This window comes from Camelus bactrianus, chromosome 30 (assembly GCF_048773025.1).
Source record: "Camelus bactrianus isolate YW-2024 breed Bactrian camel chromosome 30, ASM4877302v1, whole genome shotgun sequence".
Lineage (NCBI taxonomy): Eukaryota > Metazoa > Chordata > Mammalia > Artiodactyla > Camelidae > Camelus > Camelus bactrianus.
The window spans coordinates 7,537,748-7,564,627 of NC_133568.1; the positions used below are offsets into that span (position 1 = coordinate 7,537,748).

General features: G+C 42.2%; 1 protein-coding gene across 3 annotated transcripts in view; it reads left to right on the forward strand.

Annotated features, from left to right (window-relative positions):
* Positions 1-19,493, forward strand: part of SETBP1 (SET binding protein 1) — a 363,104-nt gene extending 343,611 nt beyond the window's left edge. For all 3 annotated transcript variants that reach the window (XM_074355256.1, XM_074355257.1, XM_010961443.3), the window contains exon 6: positions 14,065-19,493. In XM_074355256.1, the coding sequence (XP_074211357.1) occupies positions 14,065-14,723 (659 nt within the window). In that variant the 3' untranslated portion in view covers positions 14,724-19,493. The remainder of the gene's footprint in view (positions 1-14,064) is intronic.
* Positions 19,494-26,880: the final 7,387 nt, after the last annotated feature.

Below are 26,880 nucleotides of genomic sequence, written 5' to 3' on the forward strand. Positions count from 1 at the left end.
CGAAAGGGCACAAATATTTTATGATCAGTTTTGAGATGAAAGCGCTGTGCCGGCCTTCTCCATCGGCCCTTCCCATCTCCAGAAGTCTAATTAGATTCTTGGTTTAATGGTGGTGAGATAATTTAGTGGCAACTGAAAGCAATTGTGTTAATGAGAAGGGGGGACAGGGCTTTGGGTTTCCTGTAATTAATGGAGAGTTTTTGAAAACCTTCTTGGTTCCAGTGAAGTTGGCATACTGAGCCCAGCTGTGGGGAAGAGGACAAGATCTTCCCTGATTATTGCTGCGGAAATGGCCTCAGGCAACGTGGAGGAATTGTGTAATGACTGTCATTAAGAATGATCTTTAGCGGTCCAGGCAGGCTGTAGTCAGTCTAAGGGACTGGAGAAAGGTTTAGAGAGAATAGACAGGTGTGATAAAGAGAAAGAGACAAAGAGACAAAGAGACGACAGAGACAGACAGACACAGAGAGAGGTGTAACTCACCCACCAGTCAGCCCCCTCCACTCTACCTTTAAGAGCCCCTGGAGTAATCCCAGAGCCTCTCCCAGAGGGGGTCTCTTTCTCCTGCTGCTTAAATTGGAACTGACTAGACAAGACTGCATTAGAGGAGACTAGACAGGATGCTACAGATGAGGAGAATGAGCCCTGGGAACTGAACTGAATTAGCAGTGTTGCAGATGTTACCTGCCAGGAATTAGGAAAAAACCTGGACTCTTTCTGGCTGCCACACGGATATAAAGTAAAATCTGGATTTGGAATTCAAGGACCAGTGTTACTGTCAGCCTGCAGTACTTAATTCGGTCCCTTAGGTAAGCCACAGTCTAAACGAGACTTCTGAGTTTCAGTGAAATGGGAAAAATAATTTCTGCTTTTCAGGCAGTGGTAAGAAAGAAATGAAACAGCAGATGAAAACACCAATCATATATTCAAAATCATATATTCATATATCACTATTTTATGACCCCACTCATGTCAAAACTGAAGTCATGTCATGTCATGATTTAATCATGTGGAGTCATAATTTAGTCATGTTATGACTCTGATCAAAACACTCGTTAACTATCTTCAAAAGTTTTATCCTCACTCCCTCCTCCAAGTATCCTTATCTCGGGGCACCATCCAGGCCCCCCCACACCCCCTGTGAGGGTTTAATATTGAGTTCATCTTACCAGAACTTCTATGTGGCTTTGCTACAAATTGTCAAATATTTTTCAAGAACCTGCCACTGTGATACATACAAGTAAAGATTAGCCCTTGCCCCTGGGGAGCTTTCATGCTGTTTGGAAAAGGCCTGAATCCAAAACATGAGATGCTCAAGTACTAACAGAGCGATCATTTAGCAACCAAGAAGTCATTAGTTTCCAGCTGAACTGCGGCACTAAGGGAGTTGGAGGCACTGAGATGATCTGGGAAGAGAAGTTGAGATGGTCTTCTAGTGATGGAGCAAATTAAAGACGCAGACAGAAGCAGAGGACGGACAGGTTTACAACCTCTCTAAGATCGGAGCATATGTGGAAATAGTGACAGATGAGGTTGGAGGAGAGGCTGGGGCCAGAACCTGTATCTGAAATTCTAGAACGAGTCATGGTGACTCTTCTGAAGAATCGTGATAGCAAAATAAAGCCATGGGCCGACAGCCATCTGCGTTTGTGTTTTAATTGGCCTACACAGGTTTATATATTTTTTATAAATTAACATGCAGATTGTACACGTCAGAAGATTTACGTAATAATCAGGAGTTCTGGCTTTTTGAAACTCAGATTACCTGATGACTTTGGGCTCAGATTCCTACCTGGCAACAACTGATTGGTACAGAATAACGTTTGCCCCTTACACGGGCTGTCTTCTCTTTAGTTTCCGGTGTCCTCTCCTGTCCCACCACCTTCCTTCCTATTCCTGGCCAAACTCACTCATCATATTGGCTGTCTGGCTCCCTATAGGGAACTATTAGAAAAGGCATCTGACCTGCGGAAAGCAACAGAATCAAAACAATGTGCAAAAATGTGCAACCGAAGTGACACAGGTAATCTGTGTGATACCTGTGTTATTTAACTCGAATTTCGGGGTGGACAGAGGCCTTTGAAATTGCAAGACAGAAATTTGGTGCAAGAATGCAATCATTAGTAGAAAATGAACAGGGAAACCCATGGTTTCTCACTCCTTGTCCAGATCCTTTGAAACTCACCTTGAACTAGGTCAGCCCTTGCTTGAATCCTTGAGTCCATGACTTCTGAGATGTGAGCCCTGGTGGCAATGATTTAACCTCTGAGCTCACAGTTTTCATCTTTATGTGACAGAGATAGGAATGTTATCGTGCAGTCACTATCACAATTAAATGAAGAAATATGTGAAAAACTGTGGACTGTGATGTAGATTCTCCGAAAAATGTCAGTTTCTCCCCATTTCCTGTAGTTTCTCATGAGAGCAGGGGTGACGCCTTCTGCTCGCTTTGTATGTACACAGAGTACATGCCACAAAAATAATCACTGAGGAAGGGAATGATCCAAAAACCCTATAAACCCTACCCCCCAGCAAAGAATGAAAGTCGTTCTTCTCCCCTCTTCCCCAGTCCAAGACTCCTAAACTGTGACATCTGTTATTTTAATATCCTCTGTAAGGAAGTCCGTTTGTTTCACGAGATCTGCTTTGGAAAGAGATGCAAGGCGAGAACTTAGCTGCCTTCCATCTCTCTCAGAGGTTCCCACCTGTTGTTGGAGGCCTCTCTTCCCCGGAAACTGTTACCTGTTTCCTTGAAACCTCTTTAAAGTACGAGAGCCCAGATACAACAGTGAGGGAAGGTGAGTCTGCGCTACCAATGGACAGTTTCAAAAGACAGAGAGAAGGTAGTGAAGGAGGGAATCCCAACGATTCAATGATTCCAGTGACGGCTGTGAACACCCTGTGTGGCCCAGACCCAGGGCTGGCCCCATAAAGATGACAGAGCTCAGAACAAAAGCGAGTCAGCCTGACGTTACCTTTAAATCCAGCAGGGGCTCAGACCAGCCTCCAGCAGTGTTCCTGGGCTGCTGGGGATGGTTTCAATGCTCAGAAACACGCCTCCAAGGGGTTTTCTTGCCTTCCAGCACCTGAAGAGCTCTTGAGAGGACTTTTCTTATTTTGAAATCCAGTTTTTTTTCGGTCAGCGCCTTTTGGGTACAATCCTGGTCTTTGTCTCGTGCAAGTTGCCAGAGTGAAGTGATTTGGGCTTTACATATGGAAAGTTCATTGCGTTGTGTAATTAATGGGAAGCAGACTTTGGGAAGCTGATGACCCCGGCCCTTATTTATGTGAGAGCATATGTCTGTGTTTTGTTTATGACTCGCTCTCCTACTCCGCGCACTGTAACTTGGGTTTGTTTATACTAACTTTTCCTAGAATCCAAGCCACATGGTATATGAGCCAATAATTTATGGTCTCTAAAAGGGAAAGATGATGAATGGGCTTCTTCCTGTTAAATTGTCAAATCTTAAATTGAGGAAGGAGTATTTGCTGCCTTGAGTCTGTCCAAGCTTATGCTTGAAAAAAAGGAAAAGCAATAACAAAACAACAAAAATACCAACAGCAACAAAAAACACCACCACTATACACACACACACACACACACACCCACCCCAAAAACCCAACCGGCTGGTATAGTACTCAGAACTTGAATGTATCGGTAATTTGCCAAAAGAGCTTGTAACCTCTCCCCAACAAGACCATTATAATTCTGATCTGAATATTCAGCAGTGAAAAGACCATTCATTCCCCACCCCTCCTCTGTCTCTGTCTCTCTTGTTTCTGGTGTTACATAATTAATATGCAATATGGTCATGTCTCCCTTTTCTTGGGGACCCACAGTTTTAACCAATTGGTGAGCTGAGAAATGTCCCAGCCATTTTTCTTGATGGCACCTAATAAGTCCCAAACTTGTTTTCGTCATGGAAATTTCACTTCTCCTATGCAGTGGTTTGGATTTTGGTCTATCTTTCACAGTACTTCAGTGCTTTTGGTTCTAGCTCTAATACTCCAAACAGTTCATGGTGCTCTGGGGAGAGCAGGGAGCAGCTGAACTATGTGAGATACCTAGTTTAATTTGCAGGGATTTGGATCCCCTTCAATAAATCCTTTTCTGTTTTACACACAGAGTTTACAACATAGGTGCTAAGTGTTGGTTTAGGTCAAGTCACGTAGATTGACTGCATTTCAAGTCAGTCTGTGGAGCTCTTTGCTGGTCTCCGGGAGGAGGGTTGGAACTGAGTGCCTAGCACAGTGCCTGGTGCCAAGTGGGCACAATCCTTGTTGTTCCAAGAATGAATAAGAACAGCTAAGATATGGTCCTTGTCCCTTAAGAAAACACAATTTCAGAGAAGAGATAAATGCAGATTAATCCCATAACCTTAAGAAAAGAGAGGCTATGTGAAGTGTTATCAGAGATTTTGCAAGCAATGTCCACGGGACCACAAAGATGAATGCAGGAAAGAGAGTCCTTCTTTTAGGCTTTTAGGAAGAGGACTTGGTTCAACTCAAGTCCAGCAGAAACTGGAAAGCACTGGAACCACACCCAGTATTGTTTTGTTTTGTTTTTGACTTTTTTATCCCCTTCTGGGGCAGGACCATTGCCTCTGGATAAAGGAAAAATGTAAGACTTTTCTTTCCCACTGCAACATCAGATGCAGTATCTTTTTGGATGGAAATAATAGAGTTGGGCATGCACCTGTGGGCTATGCAGAGTTATTGTTTCTGTGGGACATCCATCATCTACTAACCAGACACAAAAATATGCAAAAGTCTAAAGCAATGGGTATAAATTGCTTGCTGGATTTATGAAGAATTCAGGGATACTGTATTGTATAAACTGACTTTTTTTTTTTTTCTTGAAAACCTTCAATAAAGAGAAAAACAATTGCATGTATTGGAGTCACATGAGTCATGTCCAGAAGGAGTTAAGGGAAAGCTGACATGAGGGTATTCAGATTTTTTGGAAACTCCCCAAACCTGAGCACTCTCTGAGAAAAACAAAATTAAGATTCCAAACTTTCACAATAGACTAAAACACTGAACTAAAACCAATAAAATTAAATTTTGCACATTTAAATAGAAGACTTGCATTTAAGCTCAAAAACCACCTCACAGTCACCATGTTTGGTGGCAGTTTATATGAAAATGTTTAAGGGAGTTAATTGAGCTTACATTTATTATGAGCCAACAGTGTGATGCTGCTGCAAAAATTTTTAAGTGCAGGGTTTTCTTTTTGTTGTTTGGGTTTGTTTGGTCTTAAATAGCTCTCATTAATAGAAGTGCAGTGCCTTGTGCATTAGTCACTTTTTACTTGGAAAATCAGTTTAATTCTGGGCACCAAAATTTAAGGTAAGATGATTAAATCTCCAGAGGAGGGTAATCGAAATGGAATATAGTCAGGAATTCATCTCACGTGAGACACAGAGGAAGGAACTAAGGGTGTCTTACCTAAAACAGAGAAGCCTTGGAGGTGTATAACTATTCTTAAACAATCATATTTATTCAGAAGTAAGGATCCTGCCAAGAGATCAAGAAATTTACCTGAAGTCACAGAACTGAGGTATGAAAAGTCAAGACTAGAACTTCATTTTCCTAATGTCCTCATCAATGTGTTTTCTATCAGACTGTGCACAAAAGTCTGAGTATTTAAGCAAACAAATGCAATTACTAAGACCAGGAAGAAATACAAACACGAATACCAATCACTTGATATAATTGTTGGAGTCCTAGCACGCCCCATGACAAGTAAGGATTTCTTTCATCCGAGCTGAAGTATTAAAAGTGTGAAAATTTTCATAAGATCATGTTTGTTACATTATTCTTTGTTCTTCCTTGTTTTTCTGGCTTTTTTTTTTCTTTCAACATTTAGAAGAGAGAAAGAAAACCTCTCCCAATCAAGTATGAACACGCACCTACAATAGCTCGAGTATTATATAAGGCGCGGTATTTATGGTTAAGGATACAGCCATGCTGCATTTAAGCAGAAAGAAAAAAAGAAATATAAAGAGCCCTTTGAGAGGGCGCAGCCACCCCCGCGTGTGACCACCCGGCGTGCTGTGAGACTCAGCAGATGTAGCGTCAAACTTTTGGCATTAACTGCGTTTCTAGCCAGCCTCTCATGTTGTCTAGTCAGTCTGCTGGGGCTTGAGCCACATGCAACATACAAAAGCCAAAGCTGATTGAAACAGAACGAGGCGAAATGGCTCTTGAATGCCTCGGTTTACGATTGCCACCACTCGCAGTTCATTCCTCACCAGGCAATCTGACCCTAGAAAGTTTCACCCCCAGAGAAACTCCCAGCCTTAAGAGACTCCCCTGTGGGTTCATCCTGGGCTGTCCCTACTAATAATGTGCACAGAGCACCGTCAGGGCAGTTCTGTCTGCCCCTGTCGCCAGTTCTCCCGTCTCTGAGCTCTGCCCCTCACCCAGCCTTCCCGGGCCTGCCAGGTCCTGGTTATCTTCCTTACAGGCTCCCTGAGCAAATGGGCAGTGTTCTTATTCAGCTCAGGCTCCCTCTGGAGACGAGTTACCGCTGCCTGTATCTGCCCAAAGCCACAGGTACTTTGTCCAAAACCTGGGCTCAGGAAGCGACTGGCGTTATCACCCGATCAGAGAAGTCAAGGATTCTGAAAACCTAGCGACCAGGACCACAGAACCGCCTTACCGAGTACAGGAAGTCAGCATCAAATCCCATTCCAGAAGTTACCCATGCAATTCAATTAAAGATGCTCTTGGGAATATAAAGATGAATGCTACTAGGCTTTGATTTCTAGGGGTTTACAATCTGAAAGAATCTAGCAGGAAATACCCATCAAGCAGCTACTAAGAAGAAGGAGCTGTGCTCTCTTTCTTACGATGGGGACAGAGGAGGACATGCGTCTGTCTCCAAGAAGCGTTAGTGCTTCTGAGGCCGCACACTCACAAAAACCTATTCTTCTAGATTAAATACTGAACGACTGAAGTCTTCAGGAGTCTAGGAAAAGAAAGGAAAACTTTAAAGCAATCTAAATTTTTGATCATGAGGTCATATCAGTAACTTAATTTTGAACAGTTACCCATGTAAATTATGTATTTAGAATACATACCGTCATCTTTTAAAATATAAACTTTAAAAGGTTGAGATACATCTGAAAAAAAAATACTCTTAAAATAAATTTAAATTTCATTTAACTCTGTTGTTAATGAAACAAAAATATTTTCACTGTCATCAAATTTTTATACGAATTTTAACATTATACTGCTTTAGAGTGGGCCAAGTGATCGAGTTTGAGTACTTTTTGAAAACCCTGGGGGTTTTTTAACAGGTGTAATAAAACAATTTGAAGGTCTGATTCCAAATTAAATTTGTTTCAATATTTGTTAGTCCATATTATAGGTTAAAAGGATATTCCACATAAATGTAGATCCAAAAGGGGAAAGTACATCATTTTGCTTAACTCATAATACTATCTTTTTCAATCCCATCCATCAGTTAAAGCAAAGGATTTTGTTGAAATTTTACTAACCAACTTCCTTTATTAACAGTCAGATGGTCTTGTATATCAAAAGGCATTGCATTTTTTTTTAATGAGTTCAAATCTCTGAAACCCTTCACTTAGAAGTTAATTCCATTTACAAAATTTTTTAGGTTCAGGGAGGCTATAGGTTACAATATATCATTTTCAGCAACAAAATTGTCAAACAATGGAAGCACTTCTAATTTCAAAAATGCTGTCTCAATATTACAAGTTTGTTTCTAAGAGCAGTTTACTTTCTTGCCCATTTGACCCTAAAGGAACATTTAGGGTTGTTTTTTTTTTTTTTAACAACTACTAGGTAACGTTACTGACAGCCCACTGACAGCACAGAGATGGTGAAAACATTTAAAACCCTGCTTTCAAAGTACAAGAAAATTGCCATATTCATCTTTGAAAATAACAATTCTTCTATACAGTTTGCTACAAGGTAACCAATAAAACCCTGTGCAGTATATAACATAGTTCATGGATATTCCTGATTTCATTATAAAATATTTTTATTTTTTGTTACAGTGTTTATTTATTGTTTCAAGGTCTTAATTGTCTAAAATTAACCATGTGGGCTGAACTGCTGTAGCATTTAGACTACAGGACCTGACAACACCTGAAGGGAATAAATGCATGGGTGGCCCAAAACCCCTTTAAATGCATGTGGTCTCTTCTTTTCCCAGGAACTTCATGCCCAACTGTGACAGGTGACAGACACATCACCTGATGTGCAGCCCAAATAAGGGCATCACCTCCCATTTTTCCATATATTAAGCATCACAATGCTTAACTTCATTCTTATGTTTCAGATAAGCTATAAATAATATAAGTGAAAAATATTAATATGTTTTCCTCAAGGCCCAGAAGATAGTCTTGCTATGGGGAATGTGCACCCCACTTGAAAGGCTGCTGATTTAAAACGGGATCAGATCTGGAGAGGCAGAGAGGCACCCCCACATACCAACATGCAGCCGCACACCTGCCACTCCGCCTTTCCATCAGTCCACTACCCGCCTCACCTCCTACATTCACCTTTCCTGTGGAGAAATGTGAAACAGCAAAACAAAGACCAGGTTCCTACAAGCCTATGCAGCTGAGATAGAATGTTCTTCCACAATAAACCCCAAAGAGCAAGCATTTACTGTGCTTTAAACAAACTAGTCACCTTTCCAAAGAAACCCCAAATCATATTAAGGTGACTTTAAGAACGGCATGGAAGCACCTTTAAATTGTGACAAATCCCCCACATCTGCTAACCCTTAATTTTAAATTATGGCTTTCAAATTGGAAAGCAGAGGTCTGCAGCACGTGTGTTGGTGACGGGCAGTGACTCTGATGTGCCCTGCTGGACGCAGACCTCACCGGCAGAGGCAACTTGCCATCTTTTTTCAAACAAGCTTTTAAGACCAGGACACAGAAGGTTGAGTTAAATTCTAAGGAAAAAAGAAGAAAGCTTGCATGCCAAGGCAAGTTGCTTCATACATCCCATTGGAAAATAAAAAAGCAGCATTAGGGAACAAGAGATCATTACTGAGTTAAGTACAAAAGTCCAAAAAAAAAAATGTACAGTTTACATGGGAGAATGGTAAACAACTGAATTCCTTTGAGCTTGTAATTGCCGTCCATGTGCTATATACCAGCTCGTGTACTGCTGTGTGAATAACCCTGGGAAGACAGAGGGAAGACGTGGCCTCTGCCTTCGAAGAATCTTCTGCCACATGTCAGCATACAAAGCAATTCACACTGCAGCTCTGTGCCTTGACCAAGGTTCATGCTGCTCCAGCCCTGTCCATCCTGGAAGGCAGCTCCACTCCAAGCAGCTCAACAGTCCCCAGCATTTCTCCACCTTCCCAAAGGGACATGCAAACAGCAAGAAAAAATTATAATTAGTCTAGAGAGAGATTTGCCTCACTCTCTGATCCATCCAAAACTTTTATAAAAATTAGGTTATGTTTTGCACATTGCCAAAGTTCAGTTTCCAAGCCATCAGCACCTATTCCTTGGGAACCTTCTCTACAACAAAGCCTTGTTAACCCTTATCTTGCTCCCAGTCCTCGCCCTACATCTATGAAGTGAGTGTGGAAAAAAAAAAAAATCAGTGCTAAGTCCAGTCTTTGATTATCATACAAGATGGAGCAAAAACAAATGGTGATGAGCCAATCATCTGATAACGAGAGCAAAGAGAAAAATCTAGAGCTGGACCAAAACCAACTCAACCATTTGCATGGCCATTTTAAGTACAGAGAAAGGTCTACAAGATGATTTGCATTGCAGAGTTACGAAGAAACAAATTCACATTTTGCTTTGGCCACACATAATTATTCTTTGAGACTAACAAAGAACAGGCAAGATACAGGACAATTATAGGGAGGAGAGAAAATGTGGAATCAATCTTGCTGCAACAGCCCAGAAATTACTGTCTAATAATGAAACAATCTGAAGAGAGAAAAATCTGTTAACATTTAGAGGGACAGTGAAATCATAAGCAATCAGGAGAATTGTGAATATCAAACCCTGCCAAGTCCAAAGCCCTCCTCTCTGCCACTCTAGGATTTCAAAATTATTAGATGAAATAAATGTTGTAGAAAGCCAGCTCACATTTGGTAAGGCAATTGATAATGAGTATAGGAAAGAATTATGGCAATCTTTAAATACAGAAGTGAAAGAAAATGAATAGCATTGAGTGTAACTGCTTGACGTGATAGATGAAGAGAGACCCCGAAGGGCTAAGAGGTTCATCCCAGTTCAGCTCTGTTTCCAGCGGCCCCTCCCCGGACTCCTTCCTGTTCACACACACGGGGTAATGAGCCTGCACTGAAAGTCTGGATAATACATATAGGACAAAATAAAATTCAGATGTTCCGTAGATGGGAAACTGCCCCCCAAATTATAATGTGGAAAAGAAAAAGGGGTATTAATTCTTAACACCTGATGCCCTCAATGGAGATTGGACCATGACATATGCAGTTGGTCACAGCATAAAACCCAAAGCGCTCATTCATTCTCTCCCAATCCCATTCAGCCAGGAGGGTAGCTACCAGCAGGAGTTTTTTAGGGAGGTGATGCATGTCCCTCCCTTGGGACATTTCTTATCCTTCTAAAATTATTTAGGTGAAATAGAGCCCAAGGGTGTGAAAATCGGATATCTCCCCATCCTAAGACTCTAAGAAAGATGTCTTATTGCTAATAATCATTTCTATTTTTTTTCTTTTCTTTTTTTTTCTATTTCCTTCTTTCTTTTTTCATTTCTATTTTTTAACCACGTTCATGGAAATAGCAAGTATATACCAGAGTAGGTAGAATCACATACTAAATCTCTGTGTTTCCATCACTCGGCTTCCACAACTCATAGTCCATCTTGTGAGGGCACAGATGTAAACCATCTCCACCACTGCAGAAATTTCTGTTAGTACTACTCCAGAGGTTGAATAAAGTCCCATGAGCTAACTGTGGAGGGAAGAGATGTTGAAATGTCATCCACCCAGTCTGGCTCACATGTCCTGCACTGGAGTCTCTTCAAACCTTTACACCTGGATGTTGAAAACGAAAAAAAAAATTCAGGGGGTCTGTGTGCTTTTAAATTTACACAAACGGTATGCTTACAAATGCTTATTGTTTGTCTTTTTTATTCAAGTCTTTTTTAGGTTTAACCATGTTGATATATTTATATGTAGTTTATTCCTTTTTCACAGATATGTAATATTCCATTGTTCAAATATATCACGGTTGATTCATTATCTTCTTCATTAGCATTTAGATTGTTTCAGGTCTTCTGTAGCATACACTGAGTTTCAGGGAGCATCCCTCACCTCTTGTTACACCCAGCAAAGGAGGCCACCTGGCTGTGGGGGTCTCTGGGGCACTGAGCAGCCCGTCTTCAATTCTAGTGGCTTGCCCATTCACTCTCCAAAATGATTATGGCAGTTCACTCTCCTGCCAGTAGCATGTAAGTGTTCCTACTTCTTTCACAGGTTTACCAACATTAGGTAGTTTCAGACTTTTAATTTTTACCAATATGGGTTCACATACATCCCATAAAGTGTAGATTCAATCAGGGAAAGGAAAGGAAATGGAATGGGGGGGGCAGTGGGGAGCATTAACTTAGCTGACTCTAATATTTTCTTGCTTAAAGAAAAAAGCTCATATGACCAACAGGTAATGTTTATTAGATGTGAAGGGTGGCTGCGATGGAGCTGGCTGTGATAATTTTACTATTGTTTGAAAGGTGTACACTACTCAGAGTTAATTTTTATTTCATAATTATTTTTATATACAAGGGCTGGATAAAAATACTTGGCAGTATATAACAAATTATTGAATATGGGATTATCCACCAGGTTTGGGATTATCTACCAGATTCCCTTTTTTGTTTGTTTTTTGGCATTTCAGGCTTAAAAAAAATACTGAGAGGGAAAATCCATTGGCTGTATTTGCCCCAAATGTCCTCCACCTCATGGAGTTTTCCAGTCCAGCCTGACTCAGTCAGACGTTGCCAACTAATTGCTCAAAATGACTTACTCTGTACCTAAATGCTGTGTTATGTCCCTCATGGCACTTGCTTCTGTCTGGATGACGTAAACTAAAGAGAAGGAATCTGCCAAGGGAACTGTGACTTGGAATAATGCCAAAAGTCTTGTGGAGTATTTCTGACTAGTTTTCATATCACGAACTCTGTGGACAAGGTAAATGGCTTGGCTCTGACACGGAGGCCTGCTAACTCTTAGTGTCACTGTATTTTCAATAGTTGATTTAAAAATCCAATGTGAAACTCTTAGAGAAGACTAGGACTGTGGGACAGCAATGATCAGTGTGATTTTTCAGTCCAGAAACAATTCTGAAACAGCTTCCACCTACAAGGCACCCCGTAAGGGCCAGAAAGTCCAACAAAAGCTGGTCCCTGCATCCGAAAATGTACAAACAAGCTTTTCCTTTTACAACACTCACTCTGGCTTTGTTCTATTTTGATCTTTCTAACTTATTTTGAAGATTGTTCAGTAGTTGTTGGTTACTCAGTAAGTCTTACAATGACCTTCGGCCAAAAGCAGTGCCATTCTGGCCTGTCCTCGGAGAACTCAGAGCTTCCCACTCCATGAAGCGCGTGGCGTAAATAACTTCAAATAAAACCCTCCAGGAGATGTGTGTCGGGTACAGCATGAGGGGAAATAGGGAAAAGCAGGGGAAAGAACCAAGCGGGAGTGCCTAAGAGTAAGTGATACCGGTGTCCGTGTTGCAGCATTTTTTCCTCGTCTCCCTTGAGATATTTATTCTGCTTCTCTGCTGGTAGTTGGGAAAATATGGGATGACATAGTAAACCACGATGCTAAAATGAAACCCATTTGCTTTCAGGCCTGTGACATTTAATAGAGTTGACATCTTCTACGTGGGCTTCTTTGGGGACGAGCATTTAGTGTAAATCACAGCAGCAAAGAATAAGGACACAGTTCTTAAGTTTACAAGTGGCCAGAGGGAGGAGCCGGTGTGTAGATGGGGCAGCAGAGTGTGAGTGCCTGTGTGTGTGTGTGTGTGTGTGTGTGCGCGCACATGTATGTACATGTGTGCCTCTGGTGAACACGAGAAACAACAATCTGAAGGAGGAAAGGTCTGCCACGTCTTGAAGCCATTCACACTTCATGGTGCCTGAACTTCAAAATGAGGCAGTTCTGAGGGCTATTTAGGGGCAGCAGTACAGGACTTCCTGCGACTAGAAGTTTGGCTCATAAAATCGAGGTGCATCTGGCCACCAGGACATGAAAAAAAAATGTTCTTTGCAAATAACAGCCCAGTAGCAGGGGCGTAAATGACTCAGAAACACCTGGTTGATATTTCCCTTGAGGCTTCCAGAAGATGAACTGGTTAAGAAGGACCTGGTGAACTGGATGTCATCAGGTAACTTGGCAAGTCCAGACCACTGGGGGAAAACGTGGAGTGATGGTGTCATCCCATATAAACTGTCCCTGAAAAGAGTCCTCCCTCCATCAGTGGAGGAGGGTTAGGGATAAAAGAGGTTCAGTTCTGCAGTCAAGTTCACCAGGTGAAGGCTTCTCCTTTTCACGGTTGACGGCACACACGCATGATTCAGACTGCTCCATCCAGAGGGTGGCTTGTTTTACCCATTCGGCATCCTCTCCAAAAAGAGAAAGTCTAGCCTAATGCTAAATTGAATTAGACCAAACGTCAAAGGGCAGAATAAAAAAACTAAAAGCTATAACAGGAAAAAGTCATGGGAGAATTTATATTACGATTCTGACCTTGATTCCCATGGTCCTACATGGTGTGAGCCTCAGTTTCCAAACTTAAAAATGGGAACAAGGGTGGTTCATGGGATTGATGTGAGGCCTGAAATACTGTAAATAGAAATGCTTTGTCCACATCACTTCAAGGGATGCTCGTTTCTGGTTATTTTTCATTCTAGTAACAAAGGATAAATAGTGGGTACCGGGTCACACTGATGGCATTGACTCTCCATAGTCTTCCCAGCCGAACAGGACGCCAGCTGTCCCCAGGCGAGGTCCGAGGCAGTGTGCATCCTGTGATCCGCTCTTCTCTTCCCTTCCCGCAGCCAGCTCCTCCTTGAAGAGGCGATTCAAGCGGCGCGAGATCGAAGCCATCCAGTGCGAGGTGCGGAAGATGTGCAGCTACACCAAGATCCTGTCCACCAAGAAGAACCTGGACCACGTGAACAAGATCCTGAAGGCCAAGCGGCTGCAGAGACAATCGAAGACGGGCAACAACTTCGTCAAGAAGAGGCGGGGGCGCCCGCGGAAGCAGCCCACGCCGTTCGACGAGGACGCCCGGGACCAGATGCCGGTGCTGGAGAAGTGCGTCGACCTGCCCAGCAAGCGGGGCCAGAAGCCGAGCCTGAGCCCGCTGGGCCCGGAGCCGGCCGCCGGCCAGGACAGCATCATGGCCACCATCGAGGCGGTCATCCACATGGCCCGCGAGGCGCCGCCGCTGCCGCCGCCGCCGCCGCCGCCCCTCCCGCCGCCGCCGCCGCCGCCGCCGCCCCCGCCGCCGCCGCCCCCGCCGCCCCCGCTGCCCAAGGCCCCGCGCGGGGGCGCGAAGAGGAAGCACAAGCCGCCGCCGCCGCCGCCGCCGCCGCCCCCGCCGCCGCAGCAGCCGCCGCCGCCGCCCCCGCCGCCGGCCCTGCCCCCGGAGGACGAGGTGAAGGCGAAACGGCAGAGGAAGGCGCGGGGCAGCGACAGCGACGGCCTTCCCTAGGGCGGGCCGGGCGGCCGCGCGGGCGCCGGGGGGCGGGAAGTGCCGCGAGCCGGGGCCGGGGCGGGACCCCGCCGCAGGGACGCCAAGCCCCTCTCCCCAGAAGCTGGGCAGGCGCGAGCGGGCCGGATGATGGGGTCGAGCCTCGCGGGGCTCTTGGGAAAGCGAAGCATGGGGACGTCTTCAAAAGAAGGCTGGGCTTTCCAGCGGGTGCCCGCCCCGCGGCGCTGCGGCGTGGCCGGGCCCCGGACGGGCGCGCGCGGGAGCCGTCACGGCTCCGAGGGACGGTGGCGCCCCCGACGGCCACCAGGCCTCCCGCCGCCGGGGGGCGCCCTCGGTTCCGCCGCGTTTGCCGGCCAGGAAAATCGAAAGGGAACCGCCCTCGATTAGGAAACATTCCAAGGGGAGAAAAGCTGCCGATTTCTCAACTGGCTTTGTTGTAATCCGCTTCCATTTCATGGGTTGTTACTTCTTTTGGTTTTTCAAGCTCGGGTAGGCTTTGGGGCACCAACATCATCTTCAGGTGACTTGCATCTTTCCGTTAATAATGCAGTTTCTCATTTGGACTCATGTCATCAGAAGGTGGAATTCTAGTGATAGGCAACCTTAGGACATGCTTTCATATTCTTCTGTGTGTCTCCTCCATCACACGTACACTGATTTTTAGCATCATGTGTTCCTACTTTTTCTTTGCCCATTGTACTTCTGTATACCTTTTCATTAACTTCTTTGCTGCCTTCTTTTCCTTGGTACTCACCTAAGTAATGTAAACCTTACCTGTGTCGCAATGTTCACCCTTGGCATGCTGTCCCAAGGAACTTGGCTTTGAATCCCAGTTATTGTGAAACGGATACTTAGTATTGATAGAGCCTTTTTAAAATAAGTGATTTAGAGCAGCTGAGGATATGTTAACCCAGGTGTCAACCAGGTTATTTTTATATTTAAAACATATCAGCAAGGAATAGGCAGAATAAAATGGTTTTAATGCCCCAAAGCAAATGGAATAACTGACAAATCACCAAAAACTGAAACCCCAGACCCATCAGAAAGACAAGTGTCTAGCAATGCCTTGGTATGTGATTTTTTTCCCCATACAAATAACTAACAAATGTCATTGAAAAAAAGGAAACAAAAAGACAATAGAAGAAGTCCATTATCTCTTTTCTTAAAAGCAAATGGTAGTAAGTGTTCTTATCTGGGAAAAAAAGAAAGAAAGAAAACGCTCAAAGGGTGTCACCACTCCAATCCTATCACGCCACCTTGGACAAAGTATCCAAGTTGTGGTTGCCTTAATAAACTGAAACATTTTGTACATAATGTAATTATAAATCTATCAGTCTGCATGGATGCAAACTGTGTGTGACAAATCGTCTTTTAAATGGTCAATTTCAACTGTACATTTCTCATCCAAGTTGTACTCTAGCCATTGGTTTAGCGTGGACAGATATTCCATCTCTGCTATCCATCTCCACAGCCCAAGTAAAACATGTTAAGAAACTCAGAATGAATATGAAGTTACTCCCATTGCTGTAGACGTTTTTTGAAAGTCAGATGTGGCAATTTCAAATAGGTATTTTCAGTTTCCTCCCTCCCTCCTCCCCTTACCTACCTTAAGACATCAAATACCTGGTATGGTAGATATAAAAAGAGACACTGAGAGACAGAGTTAAATTTACTATTGGGAATTAGAAAATCTGGTTTACCTTCAAACTAAGTTTTTTTTTTTTTTTTTTTACAGGAAGTTGGGAACAGCTGGAATTGTATGATCACTTTAGAACATGTGATTTCCTTGGAGAGAGATGGATTTTTGTAGGGAACACAGGAGAATAAGGGATAGGTTATCTATGGGAGTAAATTTTAAAATCCCAAGTTAATATGCTTGCAAACATCACTACCCTGTCATGGCATCTATTGTTGGTTGAAATTACCCAGAGTCATCCTGTTCTGCCCTGTCACCATGGACTTCATGTAATTTGCTGCCACTGGGTCAGTTGCATTTAATGCCAGCAATGTGTAAGTTTAAAGGAATGCAGTCTTCTGTTCTTTAAAGCCTGCATCATAGATACTCAGTTTGTGACCTAGATTGACCTTTGGCATTTCGCACAAGTTGAACAGCAAAATCAAACCAACCACTTTCGGTTTGTCACTGCCGAGCCATGTCTGAGTGGTTCCAAAGTCATCCAAAAGGAAGTTTTAAATTAGCCCCACTCCCCCCACCATTGTTACGAAAGACCAACCGGTTTCATTTCAATTAAGCCATAAAGAGATTTCCCTCTTGTTGGATTTTGAAAATAATTCATTTTAATCTTTTTTTTTTTTTTTTTGCCTTTCTTCCTTCCAGTGTTGTACTATTTCCCCAACCAAGTCTGTGAAAAGACTAGATCTTGCAGGGGACAATGAGCTGGCACTCTCTAAGCGTCTTAAAGAAGGACCTAAAGCTTAATTGGCATTAACCTCTAGTAGGTGAGAAATTTCAAATAACTGTAAGTTACATTAGAATTTCCAAACCAACGAAAGGTATTGCAAGAGAGACAGTGCAGTGTCGCACGGTATACGTGAATTCAGCACTACAGTTGTCATGTGAGTTAAATGCAAATTCTCTACATTTACGACGCAAAGAGTAGATTGGAAAACCAAAACCGCAGAGAGCAAGAGACAGGCTAACCAGCTGTTTGGAGGTGGAAGCAATCCCGTCCCCTGCAGAGCTTCCTTCCTATCTTTCCTGTCCAGGTCCTCAGTATCACATTATTTGTTTTTTTCTTTTGCTTTTCATTAATGTAAGTCATCTTATTGGTACGACCATTTTCTCATTTTCTAACTACCCCGTTTGCATTAGCCTGTCCTTTCCTGTCCAGACCCAGCATTGGGCCAATCTAATTTGACATCTCAGTTGCAGAAACAGGATGAGAACCCAACTCACCTGACCCGCGTTGTTTGAGCTCGCTGGCCGCCCAACACTGCCTTTGGTGGCTGCATTCATATTTAGAGAAAATGTCACTTGGGATGCACAAGACTCTGTAAACAGCCCCCAAAGTATTTCATAATAAGAAAAATTCCTTTATTTTTTTTTTTCTGGAATACTTGCCTTCAGCAAGCAGGCATGAACCCGCTTCTAAGGAGCCTGATTAGGGGTTAGCAAAGGAAAAAATTGATGTAAAAACCACCTTGAGGGTGATGGTGGTCTCTGATCCACTTTCCTAAATGGCCCTCATCCCCAACTAGGAGAGCAGAGTTTCGCTTCGTCTAACAGTGTGGCTCTGGCTACAACCCAAGGAAGACAGGGCGGAGGAGAGGAGAGCGTGTCAGGGCTGGCTCATGCTTTGGCAGGCCAGGGACTCAACAGCCACTGACAGCCCCGAGTAGGTGACTGAGGGCCGGAGGGATTAGCATGTTAGCTTGGCTGCTGTCCGCAGTAGGAGGCCATGGTCGATGGCAGTCAGAATTTGTGTTCTGCACATTGCTGGGTCTATAAATATGATAAGCAAGTGGTGACAGAATTATACTATAAGGTGATGTACTACATGGAGATCATAAAGGATTTGGTTGTAGGACCTAAGTAGAAAATCCCACTCTTACAGCTTATTACCCAACAATATTCAGATAATGAGCTTTTGGAGAATATTTTTTCCCTGCCACTAGGAAGATTTACCTGGGAACTGTCTAAAGTCTAGACATACATTTCCAAAGCCTTTAAATGCCAACTGTAGCATGGAGAGGGGGGTTGGCAGAAGCCGAAATGCCTCAAAAGCCATTTAAGTGTTACATTGCAGGATTCTCAGTCCTTCTCATTATGTAAAAGTAGATAAATTTAGACGTTATTCTTAACACTACCCTATAGTATCACAAAGGTCCAAATGCCAGAGCTTACAGATAATGTCATCGCAGTGCCTAGAAACTCAAACTGTAACATACCGTAGCATTTTCTTGGTGTTTTTTAAAGTTTCTTTCCACAGTACCAGGCTCCCCCTGCCTCTTGTTTCTTGGAGAGTTTGCCCCACTAATGAGTCTGCCTCCTTTGTTGGACTCAGTTGCTTGGGGAACAGTCTTAGAAGCACATATCAACCAAGGAATAAACTTCCTGAATATCTCTTGCCCACTTGCCCAGGTATAATAAACACTAAAGGGGGGAAAAAATTGAAAAAGCTGCCACTGGTCAACACAGAAGGGCAGTCCCAACTTAGGTTGGTGTCTTTCTTTTTCTTCCTTTTTTAAAAAAAAATCTATTTCTTAAATAATAAAAAAAATGCACATGATGTGTTAAATATGTATATATATATTTCAAAAGAAAAAAAATGGGGCACAGGATTGTCATACAAGTCGTGCTGGCTAATTTTTAGTTTGTATTCATAAGTGGTTTTTAAAAGCCTTTTTTAAAGTGTAATTTGCATGTTCAACTTTGATTGTATGTAAACATATTTTAGAACAAAAAATGTATTTGTATTTTATTGAATATAGAGGCAAGAAAAATTGTACATTGTTTGAAATGTTCTTTTTGTAACAGTTTTTATTCATAAAGCATTTTTGTACATTTAAAATGAACACGGACTTGCTGTTATTTGAGGCGTAGATACATCTGGCATGTTTCTCTGTCATGCTCCTCCATGGTCTTAGATGTTGGGTTTTAAACATTTTTTTCTAAAAGAAAGCTCAGTCTTTTTCGCTACCAGATCAGGTTAGCACAGTATAGAGCACTTAACTATTAAAAAAAAAAAAAGTTAATCCTATTCATATGTTATTCATTGTGTGAAATTAAAGACATTCAATTCAGTCTAACATGAGTTGTGAATTCTTTTGTTTTATTTTCCATCTGGTTCACATCACTCAGGAGTTTAATAGCATTTGGGGGTCTTTGCTCACACCAACTGGATATAGAATCATTGAGAAAATTCTCACCAAATTTCTGCCTTTTGTATGATTCTGGGAAGTATATTGTAGGCCAAGATTTGAGTCTGATTTACTGGGTTACTGGTCAGAATGTATTACACTTGGACATAAAGCCAAGGCTAATTCAAAGAACCAGTCAGACCTCTGCTGAAAGCAATCAAAATGCATTGTAAGATGCTGCAGACCTGTCCTGTCCTAAAGTTTTAGAAGAATGTTATGGATGGGGGATTAAGCCTTCTTACTGAATATCCCATGATGTCAGATAGCTGAAAGATGGATCCCTGGCTGGACTTAAAATTTAACTGGAGTGATGGGAAAGGCTATTTAATGAACCACAAACAGTCACTGACCAGCTCTCTTGAGTCCACCAGGCTGAGCAAGACCCTAAAGGAAGGGTCCAGGAATGCACAATCCTTGCTCCGAAGGAACTTACAAAGCCTGTGTGTGAAAGATGAACTACAGGTCTAAGCAGAGTGTGGCAAGTGGTGGAAGAGTGATGGAGTCTCAGAAGAAGGGTGGAGCCCCCAGGCTGCACTTTGCTCTCTTCTGACTCTTTCTGTCCTAATTTTTAGTTCATATTCAGAAGTAGGTCTTGAAAGCCCTTTAAAAAGTGTAATTTGCACATTCTACTTTGAGAACGTGTGAACATACATACATTTATGTATTTTTTGCTTCCTTTCTTTATCTTACCTTCTGATGCACCACTTTCAAAAGCCAACAAGGTAAGTAGGAATTGTTATGAGCAGGTCTGAGTCCCTAGCCATCCGTCTGACCCTCTATGACTTTATTAGGACTTTTGGTGTTTGTAGCACCCAGAGTGGAACAACAGAAGGCTGGTGGAATGAATGGAAGTCTTCGAGAGCAGATAATTAGGGCAGCCTCTGGATGGTTGGAGTCCTAGTGCTTTACGTAGTCTCTTGGGACTCAGAGAATGTAGTCAACAACCTCTAACAAAGTAGAATTTGCCCCCTGTTTGCTCTCTTCTGCCAACTATCTTGCACTGAACCAGGAAAACTAAAGATTTGTATAGTTCTCCTCTCTAACTCCAATTTATTAGACTGTTGGTATTTCTGAAATCTGTGAGGACTTCCAGGAGTGCCCCCTAATCTCTCCCAGCAGCCTCTCATGCAGGGACAAAGCTGTTGCCTTGAAACTGATTGGCTCAACATTTAGGGTTTTAGTCCACAGAGTAGCAGTGGGCTGACAGGGATTCCCAGGAAAGTCGGATGTGTTCACACATGTAGCTGGTACAAATCAAGGTCTACAAGCAGATGGGTGAAAGTTCTCTGCAAGTCAATTTTATTAATTTTTTTAATTGAAATATAGTCAGTTACAGTATGTCAATTTCTAGTGTATAGTATGTCCCAGTCATGCATATATATATATATATATATATATATTTGTATTCATACTCTTTCTCATTAAAGTTTATTACAAGATATTGAATATAGTTCCCTGTGCCATAAAGAAGAAATTTGTTTTTTTAATCCATTTTTATATATAGTAGTTATCATTTGCAAATCTCAAATTCCCAAATTTATCCTTCCCCACCCCCTTTCCCTGGTAACCATAAGATTGTTTACTATGTCTGTGAGTCTGTTTCTTTTGTAGATGAGTTCATTAGTGTCCTCTTTTTTTCTTTTTTCTTTTTTTTTTGGATTCTACATATTAATGATATCATATGGTATTTTTCTTTCTCTCTCTATCTTACTTAGAATGGCGATCTCCAGGTCTATCCATGTTGCTGCAAATGATGTTATTTTATTCTTTTTTATGGCTGAGTAGTATTCCATTGTATAAATATACCACAACTTCTTTATCCAGTCATCTGTCAATGGACATTAAGTTTGTTTCTATGTCTTAGCTATTGTATATAGTGCTGCTATGAACATTAGGGTGCATGTATCTTTTCAAATTAGAGTTCCCTCCAAGTATATGCCCAGGAGTGGGATTGCTGGATCATAGGGTAAGTCTGTTTTTAGCTTTTTGAGGACTCTCCATACTGTTTTCCATAATGGCTGCACCAAACTACATTCCCACCAGCAGTGTAAGAGGGTTCCCTTTTCTCCACACCCTCTCCAGTATTTATTGTTTGTGGACTTTATAATGATTTTATTAATTTTTAAGACCCCATTCCACCAGCATAGCAGACTCTTAGCTCCAGACCTAGGGAATTATTTTCTAACCTCGCAGGGAAGGAAAGAGGAGACATTTAGGAAGCCTGGCCCCAGCTTCCTCCAAATTGTCTCTCTGTGTTCCAGCCCTTTCTATTTTCCTAGTCTCTAGGCATTTGAAATGCCATAAAAAGAGTCTTTTAATTTTTCCCCCACTGCTTTCTGCTATGAGATACAGGCCCTGAGGGGATGAGCACAAAGCAGTCTAGCTGCCGACATTGGAGGGAGGAGACTAAGCAGAAAAACAGGAATCTTGGAAATTGATTATGACTTTAAAAATGTAACCTGCCACACACGTGGCAGGGAGTTAGAACAATGGGATGTGAAAAGTTAAGGATTTGTCCAAGGTCTTCAAAGGCTCTTTGTAGGTCAGACGAGCTAATGAACAGGTGTGAAAGGGACTGGGAAGGTGGCAACAGTCGTGTGCATTTCCACTGTCTGTTATTACTAACGCTTTCACTTTCATGGGAAATGCCAAAATCCAGGTATTCATTTGTTACAGAAGCCATGGCAATACACTTCCCTAAAGCATCATGAGGCTCTTGTTTCCAGGATTCATTAGAGGATAAACTGGTTCCGTAGTGTTCTTCGCATTAACATATGCTAAAATTGGGACGTAACCAATGAGAAATATTAAAACCTCAAAAGAGTTAGAAACCTCACATACTCTATCATTACTAAGCTTGATATCTTATGATTTAATTGCCCTCTTTTTAGTGGATAAGCACTAGAATAAGAGGTCAAGAGATCTGGAATGTATGTCTGCTTGGTCACTAAAGAATTCTATGCTCGGGGCGGAAATTCTTTGAGGCTCACTTGCTCTAATGGGAAGTTAAACTCTTACTGATACCTACAGTGCCTTCCGAGTCTAAGTCTCCAATTCTGTTTTTTTTTTTGTTTTTTTTTTTTTGTACCTTCCAAACATGCCCTACCTTTATTTTCTAACTTTGTCTATTGGGTAGGGACAATGGCATTTGGGGGCTGTTATCTCAGCATAGTCTATCTTAATGTGATTGAAGGATGTGAAAATATGAAAGAGGTTAATGAAAGTAAAAAGAGTCATGAGGACATAAAATCCTTTTTTTCTTTCCTTCTTTTTTTCCTTTCTTTTTTTTCCGGAAGGGAAGGATGTTCAAGACAAGGCCACGTTGAGCTTTATTCAAGCAAATCTAGAACTTCCTCCTCCCACTCTGCCTGTCCAAACTGTATCCACCTTTTAAGTTTCAGTTCAAACCTCAAGGACGTCTCATGGCCACACCCACAAACATCTCTCCAATCACTCATTTGGTAACTGCCTTTAGTAACTTAACAAGCGACAGAGCACAGTCCTCGGGGAGAGCTGCCATGTGAGGTTGTACAGGTTGTTTACTGCACAAGGGCCCTGGGCTGAGAAAGAAAGTGAGGGCTCAAATCCAGCCTGCATTTGCCTTGTCAATCAGCCCCTGAATAAGCATCTTTTTCTCATGCTCACAGAAGTGATTTTCTGAGAACAAAGCCTAAAAATACTTTCCAGATCTACCCTGTGTATCGCTGGAAGGAAGAGATGATCGCGGAATCCCTCCCCCTTCTCACTCAGCTCATTCATGCCGCCTTTGACCCTGAGGCTCCGAGGCCAGTCTCCCAAGACGTCTCCCATTTTAGTCAGCAACATAACATGCTCCAGAAGATCCCGAATCCAATTCCCAAACCAAACAGTCAGAAGAAAGCAGTGAAACCAGATGTGATGGTTAATTTTATGCATCAACTTGATTGGCCACAAGGTGCCCAGATTAAACATTATTTCTGGGTAAGTCTCTGAGGGCATTTCCAGATGAGATCAGCATTTGAATGAGTGGACCCAGTAAAGAAGGTGCCCTACCCAGTGTGGATGGGCATCACCCAATCCATCGAGGGCCTGAATAGAACAGTAGGAGGAGAAAGGAGGAAACGGATCCTTTATTCCTGCCTCACTGTTTTTTTTTTTTTTCCCTCCCATATTGCATCTTTTTTTTTTTTCTTAATGGAAAACCCGGGGATTGAACCCAAGACTTCATGCGTGCTAAGCACCCATTCATTTTCTCCTGTCCTCAGACTGGGATTTACACCCTTGGCAATGCTAGTTTTCAGATCTCAGACTGGGGCCAAATTACACCACTGGTTCTCCTGGGTCTCCAGCATACAGATGGAAAACTGGAAGTTATGGGACTTCTCAGCCTCCGTTGTCCATTTCTCATAAAAGATAGATGAAAGACAGACAGATAGATAGATGGATAGATAGATGAAAGATGGCTGGATGGATGGATACATAGATAGATAGATAGACAGAGCTGATAGATGATCAGTATCTCCAGTATCTCCTATCAATTCTGTGTCCCTGGAGAACCCTGACTAACACACCAGACAACAGCCTTGTGTGAATGTGTCAGTTGGGTTCAGTGTCACATCCCCATGAATATAATTTGCTGAGTACGTAGACATCTGACATGCAATTTCCCAAAGACTTTTGGAACTTTAATTTAGAAATAATTATAGAGTCACAGGAGGATGCTAAGTAATATGCGAGGAAGTCCAGCGCAGTCCTCTCCCAGCTGCCTCCCCCAACCCCATGTCAACTTCCCACGCAACCGCAGCACAGTATCAAAACCAAGACATTGACCTTGGCACAATTCATAGAGCTTATCCAGATTTTACAGTGAACTTGTGTGTGTGTGTGTGTGTGTGTGTGTGTGTAGAGCGACACAGTTCTGAGATATGTATAACCCTGCATAGCCATCACCACAATCAAAATACTCAAAAAAAAAATCAACCCACTAAAGGTGGAAGTATAGCTCAGTGGTATGGCATGTGATTGGCATGTGCAAGGTCCTGGGCTCAATCCCCAGTACCTCCACTAAAAAAAAAAACACTCAGTTGCTCCATCACCACAAAGATTTCCCTCTTGCTAACCATCCCTTCTCTCACACCATCCCTAATCCTTGGCAACCACTAATGTGTGCCTCACCTCTACAAATTTGTTTTAAATGTCAAGAATGTTACATACATGGAACTGTGCAATTATATTTGTTATATTATTACATTTATATTAATAATGTCATATTTGTGTATTTAATTTTGTTGCTCAAATTATTTTAACGATGGCTCTCGGGAGTTCTTTCAATTGGCTCCTGTCTTCATTTGACATACCCCCCAAATTATGTGCGTATAGTTTTATTTTTCCCTTTGGAAGCATTTTCTTACTTTCTGGCATCTATAAGATGCTCCAGGCCCATCCTGTATCATTTCCTGTGCCAGTCCTAAAATCGGTCATTTCTCCAAGGATCCCTAGTTCTTTTTGTCAAAGAATGGTATTAGAAACCAAAATCTGGCCACTAGGTGTGCGTATTTCTATTTGTGTGTTATTGCTGTTTGGTCCTCTCAGCTGGCAAAGAAATATACGCATGCATACTAACCTGCGTTTTATATACATACGTACATACATGTATAAATATATATAAAACATATATGTGTATGTGTATATATACACTATATATATAAATATTTCTGTGTGTAACCATCCATATCTATATTAAGCTAAATACGAATCTAAACCATTATCTCTAACTCAGTACCATGGCTTGTCCGAGCTTCCTTCTCTTGCTCACAGCTTCTCGCTCCAACAGTGAGAAACCTGGCTCTTACCACATGCCAGCCATTTACTCAGTTGTTTAATTCCAGTGACCCAGTATCAGAGCAGTTGCCTCTGCTTATCTTTCTCAAGTTGGTTTTTTTTCACTTATCATGACTTCCTCGGAGGTTCATCCAAGCGGTGTGCATCAGTCCTGGGCCTCGTTTCACTGTGGAGTAGGATTCCATGGCAACAGAGGTACTAAGGTTTTTCAACTATTCACCCATGGAGAGACATTTGGGTGGTTTTCAGCTTGAAGTCACTTACAAAAAAAAAAAAAAAATGGACAAGAACCTATGTGAAAATAAATTCTTAATTCTCTGGAAGAATTACCCAAATCTCCAAGTACCAGGTTGTAAGGTAAATCCTAAATCCATTTTTAGTTTTGAAGGGAACTACTGAACTGTTTTTCAGAGTGGGTATACCATTTTACATTCCCCCTGGCAAGGGGTGAACAGTCTAGTTTCTTTGCATCCTCACCAGCATTTGATGTAATCGTGGCCTTTCCTGTTAGCCGTTTGGGAAGACCGGTACTGATAGCTCCCCACGGTGTAGGTCTGTTTTTCTGCGATAGCTAACAACACGGAACATCTTCTCGTGTGCTTTTTTTTGCTCTCTGGAAGCCCTCTTCAGTGAGTTGTCTGTGCATGTATTTCACCCATTTTCTAATTAGAGTTTTTATTGCTGAGTTTTGAGTTTTATTGCTGAGTTTTGAGAATTTTTCTTACATAGCCTAGTATAAAGCTTTTATTGGGTATGTGATATGCAAATATTTTTTTCTAGTCTGTAATTTGTCTTTTCATTAGCATTTAAAATCTTAAAAACACCCTGAACATGGCTGTTACTCATATCTTAGCATGAAGAAGCAGGCCCAACCAAAGGACTTTTCAAACTACACGGTTATTAAGGACATAGCTGAAATTAAACTCAGTACATACATGCTAACTCTTAGTCAAGCCCTTATTTTGTGTGTGGACAATAATCTTGGTGATGTCACACTTGGTAGTTTGTTTTCTTGATGCCAAAGAGTCTTTTAATTAATAATATTAGACTGTTGTTTTGGAAGGAACCTTAGAAAGCTTATAGCTCAAGTCCTTCAACTGCAATTGATAAAACTGAGCACAGGGAGATGAAATGAATTGTCCACAGTCATGTGACTTGTTAATTAACGGTGGAACCCAGCCTAGCGTCCAGTCTGCTCCTTGCCCTGCTCTGCCCCTGTCTCTCGTTACTCCTTAAATCTCTATGCTTGGCTAAGAGCTTGCCAGAAGGAAAAAAAAAAGGATAATGACTTGGGAGCCCAGGAAAGATCTCTTCACCTTGGAGGAGTGAGGGAAAGCCAAGAAGTGCGAACAAATGAAATCAAAGGAAGTGGTGTGGGCACGCGGTGGCTGAGAAGGGGAGCCTTGGCAGTTTTACTGATGAGAACGCATGGCGGCTGCTGGCACCTTGGGGATGC